The sequence below is a fragment of the Ursus maritimus genome, unplaced genomic scaffold (assembly GCF_017311325.1).
Source record: "Ursus maritimus isolate PB19 unplaced genomic scaffold, ASM1731132v1 scaffold_29, whole genome shotgun sequence".
Lineage (NCBI taxonomy): Eukaryota > Metazoa > Chordata > Mammalia > Carnivora > Ursidae > Ursus > Ursus maritimus.
This window is the reverse complement of record NW_024425452.1, coordinates 14,990,099-15,007,391: the sequence shown is the minus strand read 5'-3', so window position 1 is coordinate 15,007,391 and position 17,293 is coordinate 14,990,099. Positions and strand designations below refer to the sequence as shown.

Sequence of the window (17,293 nt, the reverse complement as noted above, 5' to 3'; positions counted from 1 at the left end):
TTGAGGGGGAGTTGAGGTTTTTGTGTGTCAATAGCACTAGTTTCTTCGAACAAATCAAAGTACTCTATAGTTGCTTCATTTATCACAGATAAAAGAATAATCAATACATTGGTCAACCTTGTTAGGACACAAAACGCAAACGAAATTAAGGTGTTTCAGATCTAATGTTAGAAAACATAATGCTCAGCTTTGGAAAGCTTCTAGTGAAACAGCTCCATTTTAATTACTGGAGATAGTACAAATTGATGTCACTCTCATACAAAAAAATCTGGAAATAGGTCAGGCCATGAAAATGTATATACCCTTTGACCCAGTAAATCCCACTACTGGGATTTATACAAAGAAAATCAAAAACAAAAGAAAGAAGGAAAAAGTCTCTGTATATAGATATGTTGCAGGAATAAGCAACAAATTGGAAACAACCTCAATGTCCAGTAAGGGGAATGGGGAAGTAAATTATACACCTATACAGAACAGAGGTTTTAAAGTCGACAATTAGACTTTATAGCAGCATTTTAAAAAAGAGGCAAGTTACAACACTGTATTTCTGTAATGATTAAAATTTTAGAGAAATGATGCGTTTGGAAAAAGATGAAGTGGACATATAGCTGTTGACAATAACATGAGATGTGAATTCTCTCACACTTTATGTCATGTTTTCAGTGTACGTCAAGAAATATATTCATATTATCAGACGCATAAATCTTAAACTCAAAATAATTTGATACAGATGTCCAAAAAAAGTGCTTTATGAAAAAGAATAAGTGGGAAAAGGTTCTTATTTTGTGATTCCTTTTGTCCTTTTAAGTACACTACTAGTTAACAGCAGATGAGTGGTAAGTTTGTGTGCTGCTTAAGGTCAAGAATTTCTAGTCTACCAAATGCCCCATGTGCCCAAGTATCTCCATGCCAGACAAAGCCCAGGAAAGAATAATGCTTTTGGCCCAGGCTGAGCAGTTACTCTCTCCTACATACTAAGTATTCATCCACAGAATAGTAAAAAAAAAAAAAAAAAAAAATATATATATATATATATATATATTAGGATATATATATATATATATATATATATATATATATATATATATTAGGTGCTAGAGCCTAATACGAGACAAGAATTCAATCTAAAAACTTCTAGAAAGAGAATTAAAATATTTCTAGTTTTAATTGTGTTATTCACAAAACTGATGACACTGGTATCTTTTCCTCTTGTGAAACAACAATCAGTATCAAATGTTAAGCCTGACACAAAGAACTAATGTTTAATCGTTTTTCTGTCATTATTTGTAAGTGCTCCTATGTTCCAAAACTAATTAAATTTGCCTTCAGCATTTTGTTGCAGAGTTTTGGAACCAGCTCCTTTAGAATGCTCTAACAGCTTGATGGCCTTGTCAGAGTTTTCAATATTTCTAAGCAGAGTCTCTAATCTTCTCTTAATTTTCTTCTGATCTTCAAGAGCACAGCCAATGACTATGGACTGAAACTTCTGGTCAACAGGCCCAGGCGGCACCTCGGATGAACACGCACTGTACAGTGACATCAAGTGACTCTTGGCATTTCCCAAATCATCCAGAAACTTACTGACCACCTCATCAATAATCCTGGTGGCATGCTTTAGGGATTCTTCCTGCTGGGGGTTTCTGATTGTTTCTACTGAAACTTCAACAGTGAGGGTTCGTCCCATCAAACGGTTTGCTGTCAGATTTAACTCTTCTCTTTCTCCTAAACGTAGAAAGTTTGAAATATCAATCAATATGAGACATAAACTTACCTATGTTGAGAACACTAAGGCATTCATTTGTGGCTAAAGCTGTTTTCCGTAAATGCCTCGGCAACAAAATTTTTAAAGGTAAAAGTCGAAATTACAGGGGTGCCTGGGTGGCACAGCGGTTAAGCGTCTGCCTTCAACTCAGGGCGTGATCCCGGCGTTATGGGATCGAGCCCCACATCAGGCTCCTCCACTATGAGCCTGCTTCTTCCTCTCCCACTCCCCCTGCTTGTGTTCCCTCTCTCGCTGGCTGTCTCTATCTCTGTCGAATAAATAAATAAAATCCTTAAAAAAAAAAAAGTTGAAATTACAGTGCCTAAGATTAACTGATGAACTGTATTATATTACAGGGAGAGGCTGCAGAATACCTTTCCTTGAAAGTCGTTTTTTATTTTTTTTTGAGAGAGAGGGAGAGGGAGTGCACACACATGCGTGCAGGCGGGGGAGGGGAAGGGAGAGAGGGGGAGAGAGAATCTCAAGCAGGCTTCACAGTCCATGTGTGAGCCCGACGTGCGGACTGATCTCATAACCCTGAGATGATGACCTGAGCCTAAATCAAGAGTCGGATGCTTAACCGACTGAGCCACCCAGGCTCCCCTCCCTGAGAGTCTTTATACATGGGAACCAGATGACTTCTCAAGTGGTTATGTTTGAAAAGGTTTGGGCAGGTATGCATTTGTAACTGGGATAGAAACCAAGTCTTTACATAGAGTGAATAGAGAGCATAACCAGGGTTTTGTGCTGGTTAGAGCAAGAGATCAGACACATTGGATCTCTTGATGACGATGTGCATGTAGGGGAGGAAAAATCATTTTCCCTGTACCCTTCTGAGTTCTTGGCTGAGAAACCCTGTAATAAAAGATTAACGAGAAAAAAAGCAGAAGCTTATGAACGTGTACACTTCACACATACACAGGAGATTTTCAGGGACGCTGAGATGGCCCACCCCCCTGAGACGGACGACCCGAGCCACCACCTTAAAAACCACCTTCAGCTGAGGACTAGGACGTTCAGGGAGGCCTTCCCCTCCTTAGTGAGGTGACCAGGAAAAGCAGGATACACCAGGATAAGGTTGTGCTGCAGATTTCGTAGGTGCTTTCTGCATAGATAAGAGTTTCTATGATTCACAGTCATCCTTCTCTTCCTGGTACAAAGAGGGAGGCACCCTTACAAATGGAAATAGCCTTTATAAATTTAAACTTCCCTTATAAAAGAATAACTTCTACTCTGTTTCCAGAGCTTCTCCTGTGTCTGCAGCTTCTCAAAAATAATCAGCTTGAAATAATCCCTATGCCAAAGAACCGTACTTTGGGACGGCGTATTCTGCATGTGTATCGGAATACAAAGCCCCAATTCTGGCTGAGCAAACTTAGCCATGAGAGTGGAGGAAAAGCTGGCCTCAGAATTAGGCACTGACTTCATCCTTGCCAGGGACATTTAAGCAGGCCGGCGGTGTAAGTCTTGGCCAGCACAGAGAGGCAATGGTAGGAAAAGGGATCCACATCTCATTATTTATACGAAAAAGTCGGCAACCTCCTCTTTGTCCCGTTCTGTAACCCTCTCCCTAATTCATCGATCTCTGGCCAGGACGGTGGACAGACTGGCTAGATCCTGACCCCGCTGTGCATGTCTAAGAGTTGAGGGCCTGGGGTTAGACGCACACTCACGGCACCAGCCGCTGGCCCAGCAGCTTGTCTTGGGAGGCCCCGGAGCAACCGAATTAGGAAGCCACGGCCAGCGAGAGGAAACCCCAAGGGCCCTGTTCCTCCGTGTGCAGTCATGCTTTTCACTGAGAAGTGCTAGCACCTTCTATGTTAATGGGATTTTACTGGGCCCATAATGTCTTCCCCCTGCATTCCCTCGCCCTCCTCTCCTTAAGCTACACCTCAACCCCTCTCTGTCTTCTCTGCTTCCACAGCTTCCACAGTCCAGGAACTTCTGAGGAACTGGTTAGGAGTGTCAACTGCTTGGGGCCACCTCCTCCGGAGCTTGGAGGCCTTTTCTACCAGTTCCAACCATGCCCTTGAGGTAGGGGGCAGGCCAGCAGGCTGACCTCCGGGCAGGTGGCTCCGCAGCGGCTCTCCGCGCTCGCGGGAAATGCCCAAGGCAAGCGGGCGAATTCCTGCGGTCAAGCGAAAAGGGACCTAAAGCCCGTATCGTAAGCCCCATCAAGGAGGGGGAAAGACGAGCTGCCTTCCGTGGAAACGCGCTCACCGTCGCTGATCTGCCTCATGTCCTGGCTGTTCTGGATGCTGTGGATCATTTCCAGGAGGACTTCTTTCTCTTGCTCGACAGCAGTTGCCGCTTCTCTCAGAGCTTCCACCCTGTGCACATGGGGAAGACGAGTTACCGCGTGGAAGCTGACTTGTCTTCGTCGCTATCATTTGCTCCAACTCAAGTGTAAAGATCACTAGGAACGCTTTTCAAAAAGTCTTTACCCCTCTCTAAAAATGCTTCTCTTGTTTTAAATCCACCTACCCCACCCCCCTCCTCCTTCCCCCCTCGTATGGCAATCATTCTGTTTACTGTCCATCTATTTTGTATGTGTTCTTAATACAATCTGTATTTGTGTGTTCATCTATTTTCAATTTAGATCTCACTGTTTCTTTTTCTTCACGCAGCGTTATTTTGTTAGGAACCATCCAGCATCTTGTGAGTGCATCTAACCAGTAGCTTCTGACACTGCAGAACACTCCGTCTCTATCATCCACCTGATTTGACCTCTACGGTCCCAGTGGAAACGCTCACTTTGTCCCCTCACTTTTCATCACCACAGAAAAAACCGTTCAGTGAATACATGTCCCCTATGGACTTGAATGAGAACCTCCTTGGATCTATCCCAGGGCAGAACAGCTGAGACACAGGGTATGTGCACCCTCAACGTAACCCAGTACTAGCATTGTTCCCCAGAATGGCTAGACTAGACCGTTGTTGGGAAGTAAGCATTCTCGTCCCCACAAAGGCCCTTCTAACTGGACTAAGAATCAAGTTAACATGAGACAAATTAACAGGAGAAAATCAAATTTAATAGCGTACATAAGGGGAATCCACATAGACATGGAAATGCCAAAGACAGTCAGGCAAAATGAGGTATATATTATTTTGAATGAAGGAGAAGGGGGTAAGGGTCTGGGACTTCAGAGAAAAGGAATACACTTCACAGGGTGATAAGAAGAGCAGATGTTAGGTAATTAGATGTTTGCCCTGCCATACAGATGGGCCACTCAGATAAAATTTATCTCTGCCTATAACCCTTATTCTGGGAAAGACCCCTAATTTAGAATCTTCTGTGTGGTTAAGAGAGGTGCAGAAGTTTCTCGTGAGCTTGCAGGCTCTCAAGTGCCTTCAGCTCAAAATAACCCACATGCCCAAGGGGCACATTTGGGGGGGGGGGCCCTGTCCTGAACCCCTTTGCAATACTCCCAGCAGCAAAGCATAGGAATCCCTGTGTCCCCACAGCCCTACCAATACTCAGCATTTTCCAACTTTCTATTTTTTTGCCAGTCTACTAAGAATACAGTGGTATGTTCGTACTTAAATTGTATGGCTTTCATTACTAATAATTCTGGACATCTCTTTGTATTCTTGTTAGTCTGTTCATAGCCTTTGCCTATTTTGTTTTTCCCTTTTTTAAACGGGGTTACTGTCCTATTGTTGATTTGCATACTCAAGGAATTAATCCCACATTAGTTACAGACATTATAATCTTCTTCTTCCATCCTATCATATATGAATTTTGTCTGGGATATCCTTCCCTGAATAGATATCCTTACTTTGAAGTGATCAGATTAATCTTCTCTTGGTTTTATTTTGCCTTATGGTTTATGCTTTCGAAGGTTTACTTCAGGCTCTTCACATCCTAGCTCATAGGTCCTTTCCCACCTTTCTTTCTATTAACTTGATTGCTTTACCTTTCTCATATTTATGTCTTAGTCCATCTAGAATCCACCTGTATGTGTTTAGGTAAGGATTTTGTTTTATTTTTCTCCAAATAGTGAAGTGTTTTCCCCCAACATTACAACCACCAAAAATCCATCTTTCCTCCAGTGGTTTATAGATTGTCTACTCTGAAATCTCTATTCCATCCACTAGTATATTTGACTGTTCTTAGACCAACACCCATTTAAAAAAAATAGCAACAGCCTTGTAATATGCCTTAATATTTGGTAGAACCAGCCCTCTAAACTTCTTTAAAGATAACTTAGCTATTTAGACTTTTATTTTTTTTTTTAAAGATTTTATGTATTTATTTGACAGAGAGAGACAGCCAGCAAGAGAGGGAACACAAGCAGGGGGAGGGGAGAGGAAGAAGCAGGCTCATAGCGGAGGAGCCTGATGTGGGGCTCGATTCCAGAACGCCGGGGATCACGCCCTGAGCTGAAGTCAGACGCTTAACGACTGTGCCACCCAGGCGCCCCCTAGACTTTTAATTCTCCATATTAACTCCCGAGTAGGTTTACTGGGTCTGTCAAAGAACTGGGGTAAATCTGGCATCTTTAGAATATTGTCATTCTATCCAAGGGCATGATAATGTCTCTCCATATATTCAGATCATCTTCTATATTCTTCATAGAGTTTTGAAGTATTTTTTTTAAAGATATTATTTATTTGAGAGAGAGAAAGAGAGAGACAGCACAAGCAGGGACAGAGACAGAGGGAGAAGCAGGCACCCTGCTGAGCAAGGAGCCTGATGTGGGGCTCGATCCCAGGACCCTGAGATCACAACCTGAGCTAAAGGAGACGCTCAACTGACTGAGCCATCCAGGAGCCCCTAAAATTAAAAAAAAAAAATGCTGTTTTTGTAAGGTTCATCTTGTAATTGGTAACAGATTTATTTATTAATTTTAATGATTGGTCTTTTGATTCTACTCATTCTTCTACTTATTTTTTTTTAAGATTTTATTTATTTACTTGACAGAGACACAGCAAGAGAGGGAACACAAGCAGGGGGAGTGGGAGAGGGAGAAGCAGGCTTCCTGCTGAGCAGGGAGCTCAATGTAGGGCTTAATCCCAGGACCCTGGGATCATGACCTGAGCAGAAGGCAGACGCTTAACCGACTGAGCCACCCAGGCACCCCTGATTCTTCGAGACTGATGATCGTTTCATCTGTACAAAATGAGAGTTTTAATCTCTTCCTTTTTAATCCTATTAGTTTCTATTTCTTTATAGTATTGACTAGAGTCCTCTGTGACTTTATTAAACAGTGATGATGAGAGACAGCATCTTTGTCTTTTCCTGAATTTAAAGGAAATGCCTGTGTAGGGTTTTGGTATAACGCCTATATCAAACTATAGAAGCACTACTTTCCCGAACTCCCCCAACTCTAAACATACGTGCACTTACTACACATTCACACGGACACACTCAGTCACTAAAGAACGAGGCTGTGGAATCATGAGGGCAAGAGAAAAGAAAATCCTGTATACTTAAAAGTGCTCTTTTCAGGGCACTTCTTGTTATACATTACCCTGTAAATAAGTTGCCAGCTTTTGGAAAATGAACAGTGACAGACTTAACCTCAGCATTCAGATGGCCTTAGAAACATGAGATCATGGAAGATCTAATTGTGACTGCTGCCGTAAGTGGGCACAGAAGGAACAACTTCACTAACATTTGAGCACATGTCCGTTCCATTTAAGGTCTCCCCTACCCACCCCAACCGCACATCTGCCTTTTCCCTAACAGCCATCCACCTGTTATACCCCAAAATAGCACTGATTGACCACAAAGTCACAGGGTCTCTTTGTTCATCAAGATACTAAATATATGTTGAACTTTGTGTTTATAAGAGCCAGTAAAAGCAAAGAACTGGTAAGAATCTTACATGACAAATGTGGCTGGAAAACACAATAGAAGAACAATATTCTATACAATAGCAATAATACAACAGCAAGCCCACTTCCAGCACCATCCATCATGTGCTTACACATTTTACATGAGCAAACTCTCAGACTTTTAGATAAACTAGGGCCCAGTACATATGAGAGAGATTGAGTTGGCACTGATATGAAATATATATGCTAAAAACACAAACCATGACTCTAGTGTTTAACTGACACAGATGAATCATGTGATTGGTAAATGAGAAACGCTGAAAGAAGAGATGAATTTTTCAAGACTCATTTGAGTTTGTACTCAAATGTACGATGATAGAGAACTGAATGTTATTCAAAAAAGGAAGGCTTCATTTACAACATGTTACAACACTAAGTTCAGGGAGTTGTTAACAAGAAAATGGTTTAAAAGGAGACACTCTAGGAAAAAAAACATAAGTCTGTCATATAAGGAAGATATTTTGCCATTAAATGAAACCAAATACAGAACACATTAGATGGAAATTTTAAGTCTTGAGGTTTTTTGGTTTTTTTGTTTTCCCTCAATGCTAGAAATTGCCAGGGCGTTCTCCCTGTGAAAAACAATTTCACCTTTTATGGAACTTCTCATATACATTTTCATGTATACCTTTTTCATTTCATAGCAAAGATAAAACGCCATTCTTCAGAATGTAAAGATTTCAAGGGTTTGTTTGTTTTTTGGCACCATTGACATTTGCTTCTCCCTCTAGCTGAACCTAGATCTCTACTTAGTTTATTTAAGTAATATTTGTACTGTTTCTCAGCCACTGAGATCTTTAAATTCATCTCACATATAAATCTGTCTACAACCTTTCCATTTAGTTCTAGAAAATTGTTAGCCATAGTATCTTTGAATATTCCCTGTCCTCCATTCTATTATTTTCTTCTGGAACTCTGGTTAGCCAAGTGTTGGACCACCTCACCTTATCCTTCATGTTTTTTAACACATCATTTGCCAACACGTCTCTTGGCGGAGAAGGGTGGTTCTGTTTTTACTAACAGATCCTAGAAGAGCAACATTTCCAAAATTGGTTAAGAACTTCTCCTCATACCAAGGCTGGCCTGAGTTGTACTCCTGGAAAACTCTCTGCATGAAACTGCTAGGAAGCCGGCTTTGACAAAAAGAAATTTTAGTCAGAAAATTCTTATGAGAGCAAAACTGAAGTGTACACACACTCGGCTAGTCTTCAGGTCTCCCACACCTCACAGATCTCTGCAGCCGGGCTATCAAAAGGACACACTGGTGAGAGACTTAGAGGTGCAGGAGCGACTTCACCAGACCGGAGGCTACTGCGGATCCATCGGCTAACATGGCTAACGCACCTCGCAGTGAAGCTGCAATGGCTTTTCAGTCATGCTGTTCAAACCAGCTCTGCCACTTACTGGCTGTGGAGACTTGAGCAGTTCCTTAAGTTCTCTTTGCCTCACTTTCCTCACTTATGAAAAAGGGATAAAGAGAGGGTGGTTGTGACTGAAGTAAAGCGAGTAGCGTTTAACACAATGCCTGACAGCACTGACAAAAACAATTCTAGTACTGAGGTAACACGTGTGGTGTGGCTAGAAGTGGTGCTGGCAAACAGTAGCTTCATGGTATTGACGACATTATGAACTCAGGCTTATAAATAATAAGAATTTGTGCTTTCATAAAAAGGAAGGAAACAGGCAAAGGCTCCTATCCTGAATTTATTTGAAAAAAATAATTTTTCTTTTTTTCTTGTTTTTAAGTAGGCTCCACATCCAGTGTGGAGCCCAACATGGGGCTTGAACTCACGACCCTGAGATCAACACCTAAGCTGAGATCAAGAGTCAGACGCTTAACCAACTGAGCCACCGAGGCCCCCCCGCCAAATAATTTCTAAAACGAGTTCTTAAAATCATAGTCCCATCTTGTATTTAATATTCTTGTATCCAAGAAACAAGAGTTGGTAAGGATGTGGAGAAAAAGAAACCCTCATGCTCTGTTGGTGGAAATACAAACTGGTATAGCCACTGTGGAAAACAGTATGAAGTTTCCTCAAAAAATTAAAAATGGGGGCGCCCGGCTGGCTCAGTTAGTGGAGCATGCAACTCTTGATCTTGGGGTTGTGGGTTTGAGCCCCACACTGGGTGTAGAGATTACTTAAAAATAAAATCTTTAAAAAAAATTAAAAATTGAACTACCCTATGATCAGTAATCACACTACTGGGTAATACCCAAAGAGTATGAAAACACAAATTAGAAAGGATATATGTACTTTTATGTTTATTGCATAATTATTTACAATAGCCTAATTATGGAAGTAGCCCAAGTGTCCACCAATAGACTATTATTCAGCTATAAAAAAGAATGAAATCTTGCCATTTGCAACAAAATGGATGGAACTAGACAGTAGAAGGCTAACTGAAGTAAGTCAGTCAGAGAAAGACAAATTACATATGGTTTCACTCATATGTGGCATTTTAAAGAAACAAAACAAATGAACAAAGGGAGGGGGGAATGAGACAAACCAAAAAACAAACTTAATTATAGAGAACAAATGGGCAGTTACGAGAGGGGAGGCATGTAGAGGGAAGGGTGAAATAGGTGAAGGGGATTAAGATTACACTTATCTTTTTTTTTTTTTTTTAAGATTTTATTTTTAAGTAATCTCTACACCCAACATGGGGCTTGAACTTAAAACCCCAACATCATGAGTCACATGCTCTACTGACTGAGCTAGACAGGTGCCCCAAGAGTACACTTAACTTTTTTTTTTAAAGATTTTTATTTATTTATTTGAGAGAGAGTGAGAGAGAGAGAGAGAGAGCATGAGCAGGGGAAGGGGTCAGAGGGAGAAGCAGACTCCCCACTGAACAGGGAGCCCGATGTGGGGCTTGATCCCAGGACCCTGGGATCATGACCTAAGTTAAAGGTAAGATGCTTAAGCGACTGAGCCACCCAGGCACCCAAGAGTACACTTACCTTGATGAGCACTGAGTAACATATAGACTTGTTGAATCACTATACTGTACACGTGAAACTAATATAACACAACTATACTGGAATTAAAATAAAAAATAAAAATTAAAAAAAAATACTCTTGTGGGGTGCCTAGGTGGCTCAGTCTGTTGAGCACCTGACTCTCGATTTTGGCTCAGAGCCCACGCTGGGCTCTGAGCTCAGAGGGGAGCCTGCTTCAGGATTCTCTCTCTCTCCCTCTGCCCCTCCCCCTGCTCTCACTCTCTCATAAATAAATAAATCTTAAAAAAAAATACTCTTGTATCTGAAGAATGCCACAATGATCACTTATATCCTAGGCAATGTAAGATTTTGAATAAGTTTTCCTAACCATCGCCAAAGTATTTAAATACATTCACCACTGAGACCCTTTAATATAAAAATGCAACTGGTGTTTAATGGGACTGGTATTAGGAGCTACTCATCAGTACTGTGGCCTTAGGCTGGCCACTCAATCCCTCTGGACCTCAGTTCCCTCATTTCTAAAAGAGATAACGTACATGTGCCCTCCTCTACCTCAAAGGATTTTGCAAGGTTCAAATGACAATGTATATGAGAAATACTCTTAAATTATAGGCTGTTGTTCAATATTAACTATGATGCTTCTTGTTTTGTGACTCCTGGGACACTGGCACACCCTAAGAAACTTGAAGCAACAGGAAACTTTTGGCCAATGATCCATATCACTCCCGGCCCTGACCCTTCATTCCCTGGCTGCTCAGGAAGTGACTGCAGATGGCTGAGAGCAGCGGGAAGGAGCTACAACTTGACCGGTTTGGGGAAATTGGTGAACAATCAATCTCCCAGCCCTATCATCCTCCCCTCTGCCATCCTCCACAACCCATATCCCAAACATCTTCGTTACCATGCAGAGTCTTCTAGGAGCCACTCAGTTACTTGGCACTCAGTAGGTGTTCAATACTTACCGACTTTGACAACAATTTAAATGGAATTTTTGGGGCACCAAGCTGGCTCAGTTGGAGGGAGCACGTGCCTCTTGGGTTGTAAGTTTAAGCCCAGGTTGGGTATAGAGATTACTTAAAATCTTTACAAAATAAACAAACAGATAAATAAACAAATGGAATTTTCATCTCTTTCAGTGAAATCATATATTCATCCATGTACTAGCCCTACATTTTGAAATATTGTAAGCAGAAAGAGTTAGGGATTCCTGGGTAAACAAAGACAGACATAGCTTCCTTGACATAAGAAGAGTCATTTTAGGCCCCCAGCCATCTTGTGAAAGAATGTGAGAACAGTCACCATGAGGCCAGGAGACAGCCTAATCATATTCAGAAATGAAGGCTGACCTGATGCACACTCTTGATTATCTTTGTAGGATTTAAACCCCTTTGAGCACTCAGATACCAGACCAGCTGGAGCCAGAGAACTCATGATGCTGACCCCTCCCGGCCCTCATGATTTTGGCGTGGATTTCGTCACCCCAATTCCATGCTGTATTCCCCACTGTGCAAGCCTCTTCATGAAGGCTTTTAACCCTCAGTTAAAACTTCCCCAATTTTGTTATTCTGGGAGACACTTCTTTGGGAAAGACCCCCCATGTTCTCCCTTACTTGTTGTAAGTAAAACACTTCCTTTTCCTATTCTTTGGTTTGGTTGTGTCTTTTGGCCTGACACATACCAAGAGGCAAACCTTGGTAACAATAAGACACATCTAACTTTAAGAGACTACAGGCATGAATTATTAAGCTCTACAGCCAATCTTCCTGGGTTCTAGGCTGAGGGACCTTGGACAAGTCATTTAACTTCCTAAGTTTCAATTTCCCATTTGGAGAATGGAGGTGATAGTAACTTCCACAAAGGAATGCGGTCTGGTATATACTCGGTGCTCATGTAATGAATCAGTGTTAGCATGTATTACTTATAAATTATGGTAACTTTTTAAATATATATTTTATAAATATTTTTATATATTATATATATATTATATTTATATAAATATTATAAATATTTTTATAAATAATTTTTTAATATATATTTTATAAATATTTTATTTATTTATTTGTGTGAGAGAGAGTGTGCACAGCTGGGGAAGAGGCAGAGGGAGAGGAGAAGCAGGCTCCCTGCTGAGCAGGGAACCCAATGTGGGGCTCCATCCCAGGACCCTGAGATCATGACCTGAGCTGAAGGCAGACGTTTAACTGACTGAGCCATCCAGGTGCCCCAAATTAGGGTAACTGTTAAAAAAGGTGTCTTGAGCCACTGATAAATGCAAACATCAGACACTATTTAGAATTGGTCAAAAAACGGAGAGAGGGGTGCCTGGGTGGCTCAGTCGGTTAAGGGTCTCTTCTTGTTTCAGTATGGTCTCAGGGTTGTGAGATCGAGCTCCATATGGGGCTCAGTGTGGAGTCTGCTTGAGAATCTTTCCCCTCCCTCTCTCTCCCCCTCTGCTCCTCCCACCCCGCCCTCTCTCTCTCAAATAAAAATAAAATCTTAAAAAAAAAAAAAAAACTGGGAGAGAAAGGAATCACCTTTCTGGGAGTAACCAAGAAAGGAGATGAGGTGGAGTCAAGAAAGAGGCTAGTGTCATGGTAAAGTATTAGACACAAATGGAATTCCTTCAACGATACGTAAATGCTGCCAAACATTTAAAAGCTTTTAAAAAAGCACGTACACCACTAGTTCATACTCTAGGTCAAAAAGCTTTTGGCATAATTCTGTCTTCAGTTTCATATGGAAGAAGTTCTACCACATTTGACAAAATTAGTACGGTTGGGCAACTACATGCAAACTTTTAAGTATTAAACTACAGTGTTTTATTCTACCTGAAACACTGCTTTATGAGTTATCCTTAATATGAAATTAGACTATTAGAGCAAAATCATGTTTCTTTTACAAATACATCTTCGAGGCATGATGCTAGTTTTTAACAATGTGGTGCTCTGTGACACTGACCACGTGGTTTCAAAAGAATCTCTGAACCTTAATGGATCATCATTAGCATTTGTCTTTAATTTTACTACTTTCTACAACACTTCCTTAGATCAGTATTACTTTTTTTTTTTTTAAGGAAGAAACAAAGCTTACAAAAGTCTAAAATTACTAGAGAAGTCCTCAAAGTCAGTAATTAGCACATTTTAGTCAGTCTTTCCTCCTCAGCTCAAGGGTTAATTAAGCAAGTTATAATTTAATCACTCGTATACAGTAATCAATTCACTTCAGATTAATCAAACATTAGAATATATGAATACTCAAAACCAGAGGCTTTCTTTTAAAGATGACTACCTGACTGCTTTTGCACCTAGCACCCATGAGGTGTTAGTTCAAGTTTGAGGAGAATGACTCAGCTTGAAGAAGGGAGGGGCAACCTCTTCCTCATTCCTTTCAGAAAAAGTCTTTTCCGACGAGGGTGGGGGAGAGAGCCCTGAAATGGTTAAGAACACACCCTCAAAGTTCTAGATACCTGGGGAGACTTAGAATGCTGCTACATAAAAAGAAGTATTATTCATCACAGGGACACTACTGATTTCATTCTTGTTGCGCTTTCTCTGGGGAGTAAATGCATCAAGCTCAAACATGGCGAAGCATTACTTTTCTCTTGTTCCATTGTCTCATTCCGAGCAGAACCCTAGAATGTGGTTTTGGCTCAGGTTTCTCTCTCTGTTGTCATCCATGAAATCATTGTGGATGGAGAATTTCTCATTTTCTGGCTGTTTTCTCAGGGTAATAATAATAATAAATGCCTCAACTGCTGAGATATACTGTGGTTATTAGTGCACTTTCCTGGCAAATAAACACTTCTTCTTGTTTTGGTATATAAATTGAGGAAGATAAAGACATACATACAATGCTTCTTAAAATTTTTGGCTTACATGTTTCTTTGCTCACCCAGAAATGGTGAAATCTGTAGGGAAAAAATCGGTGTAGTTTCAGGGGGTTGTGGGGCCTTAATACGATTTTCACTTACACCTGCACACAATTTACACAGTAACTCTGGTGACATAAACGTTTACAGTAAGTACATAAAAGTTTTCATACACTGTTATGGGAAACAATTATTTCCAAAATTTACTACGCATTATTTAGAAATTGCATACAAGCATAACACTATTATATTACTTAATAAAACCTTAGTAAAGAGGGAAAAAAAACCTCCATCTTATGCTTTCAGGCCAACGACTAGCACTTTCAAGGTGTCTTCCGTGGAAGGAGGTACACGGTAAATACTGAGAAAGTAACGGAATGGCTGAATACAGCGTGCCGGGGTTCAGGGGAAAATGGAAGCTGCAGGGTCTTATTCCATCAAGTACCCAGCCACCGTTCACCCCGCAGTCCGTCATCTGTCCTACTCCTCCCTAATCCTTGCTATCAGACGGATTCCTGGATTTGTTATTTTTTTGCTCTGCTGTGTTTTGGAGGAAAGAAACTTATCACTCACATCGGGGACCACTAAACTGCTGCCGGTCTTAAAAATGCATAATAGGAAAAGAGTAAGTTAACAACATTTGGGAAGACCACAAACTGGCATTCAGAAAATTCTAGAAGTTCTGTAGACCCGGAGCGTCACAGTCTCCAACCTCAAATAAAGTCACCGTAACTTTTACCTTCTCTGATTTTTCTCCGTTCCCAAACGCTGTCTGTTAATGAGAATGTGGCTCACAGGTTTTTGCTTAAATCGAATGCGTCTTCTCTCGGTCGGAGAGGAAAATTCACCAAGAGCCAGACAAAAGCGCACCATCTCCATGGAGAACCAACCTCAGGCCAGCAACTTCTCCGGCTGCAGCGCGCCCCGGGACCGTGCCGGGCCGGCCCGCGGCGCACGGCCACCCCCAGCGCCCCGCCCGCGCCCCGCCCGCGCCGGCCGGCGGCTCACCTGAGCTCCAGCTGGTCCAGGCTCTCCAGCAGGCGGCTGGAGCGGTCGGCCATGGAGGAGGAGCGGCAGAAGCGCCCCTCGTTGGCTTTCGCGTTGATCTTCGCCTGAGCCATCTGAGCCTCCGAGGCGGGGCGGCCAAGAGGTCACCGGCCTCTCCGGCGGCGGCGAGTGGAGAGCCCGGCGGCCGCAGGCGTCGCCGTCACCGCGCGGGGCGCCCGCCTCCCTCTGACGCCCGCGGGGGGCGGCCCGGTAGGACGCGCCGCCGCCGCCGCGTGGCCAAACAAGGGCAGGCGCGCCGCCCGCCGGGCTCGGGGCTCTGGTGCCTGGCAGGGAGCGGCTGCGGCTGCGGGAGGGAGCTCGCTGGCCACGGGGCCTCGAGGGTGGGCCGCCAGGGCCCGGGGGCCAAAGGAGCAAAGCCGGGCGGCTCCCGGGGCACCTGGAGGAGGCCGATGCAGGAAGGGGAGGACCCAACGTGATCGCTGGATCTTTCTCTCCCGACCCTGGGCCAACCCAAAGCCCAGCGGAGACCCCCAGAACAACCCCCTACCCGTGAGCCCTCGACTCTGCAGCCTGAATGTAACCAACTCCCCACACGCGAAGGTACCTAACGGTAGGCTGTGGGTATTACTCAGTGACGGCCTCGCTTAGTTTCTCCCAGCGCCAATAATTCACGGCAAAACCAAAGCCATTAAAAATCCTTTGCTATGGGGAGAAAAGATTCCTTTGTGGCACAGATAGCATTTAAGCACAGCTCCTTGGCAGTCTGTACTTGCCTGACCCTGTCCTGTTACCAATCCCTTTCCCGAGATGGAAATAATGAAAGCCTTTGACAACACCACAGAAGCTTACAGGGGGAAAAACAGCTTTCCCATCTTTCTTTCACACCCAATTTATTTAAATCTCCTGTTAATTAAAAAAGATGCGGCAAGTCACTAGGGCAGATACTACAAAGGTCAGTAAAAGCGGACTGGGAGCACAGATTTATGTACTTAAAAAAACTTGTGCTTTGCTCTCATATCATTATAGCCATACGCCTCATATTGCAAGGATAAGAATGTACAGGGCACATAAAATGATAGATAATAACAGTATAAAGCTGAATCACAACCTTTAATCTGAGATCAAAGCCGATCAAAGCCATTTAAAAACTTGAACAGAGATGAGGGCCTTCAGTCTGGATTCCAGTTCCCTCTGAACTTAATCTACATACTAGTAAACTATTTTTGTAGGGGATTATTTGACCTCATTAAATGTATTTTGTCATTATCACGACACAGACCTGGAATCCAAAGACATGTTGTTAATGATCTGAAAGTCTATCATGTAATTTTAGAATCATCCTGTCCTTTTCTTCTTTCCGATCCAACAGATCCAATGCATAAGTAAATCTCCTCAGCTCTACTTTTAGAATAGACGAGGATTCTTCTCCCGGATTCCACTGCTAACACTCTGGTCCCAGCCACCCAGCCACCATCGATTTTCACCTGGACTACTGCAACACCTTCCTATCTGGTCTTCCTGCTTCTACTCTTGTCTCTGGTGTGTATGCTCTCAATACAGTAACTACAGTAATCCTTCCAAAAAAGCCAGATCACACCAGTCTCAGAAACACAATCTTTCCCTTCTCTATTTGCCTTCATTAGTTACCACCATTGGATATACTTGCTTATGATAACGGATAACACACTATCCAACCCTCTCTCCATACAGGTGTGCTCCATACAGGTGTGGGCTTTGCTTTGTTCACTGGTATATCCCCAGTGCTTAGAATAGTCACTGGCACATGGTAAGTACTCAATAAATACTTCGTGAGGGAGTGAATGAATGAATGAATAAATGATGTAATGAAAAGATA

General features: G+C 42.4%; 1 protein-coding gene across 2 annotated transcripts; it reads right to left on the bottom strand.

The window, feature by feature from the left end:
- Positions 1-1,146: 1,146 nt before the first annotated feature.
- Positions 1,147-15,601, bottom strand: BAG2 (BAG cochaperone 2). Of its 2 annotated transcripts, none has more exons than XM_040643596.1 (3): positions 15,439-15,601; positions 3,983-4,092; positions 1,147-1,722 (listed from the first exon to the last, which is right to left on the bottom strand). In XM_040643596.1, the coding sequence occupies exons 1-3, from the start codon at positions 15,549-15,551 to the stop codon at positions 1,310-1,312; spliced, it is 636 nt and encodes a 211-aa protein (XP_040499530.1). In that variant the 5' UTR covers positions 15,552-15,601; the 3' UTR covers positions 1,147-1,309. The 2 variants fall into 2 exon arrangements, with proteins under 2 accessions (XP_040499530.1, XP_008689974.1); XM_008691752.2 differs by lacking the exon at positions 15,439-15,601 and adding an exon at positions 15,170-15,346.
- Between the last annotated feature and the right edge of the window lie 1,692 nt (positions 15,602-17,293).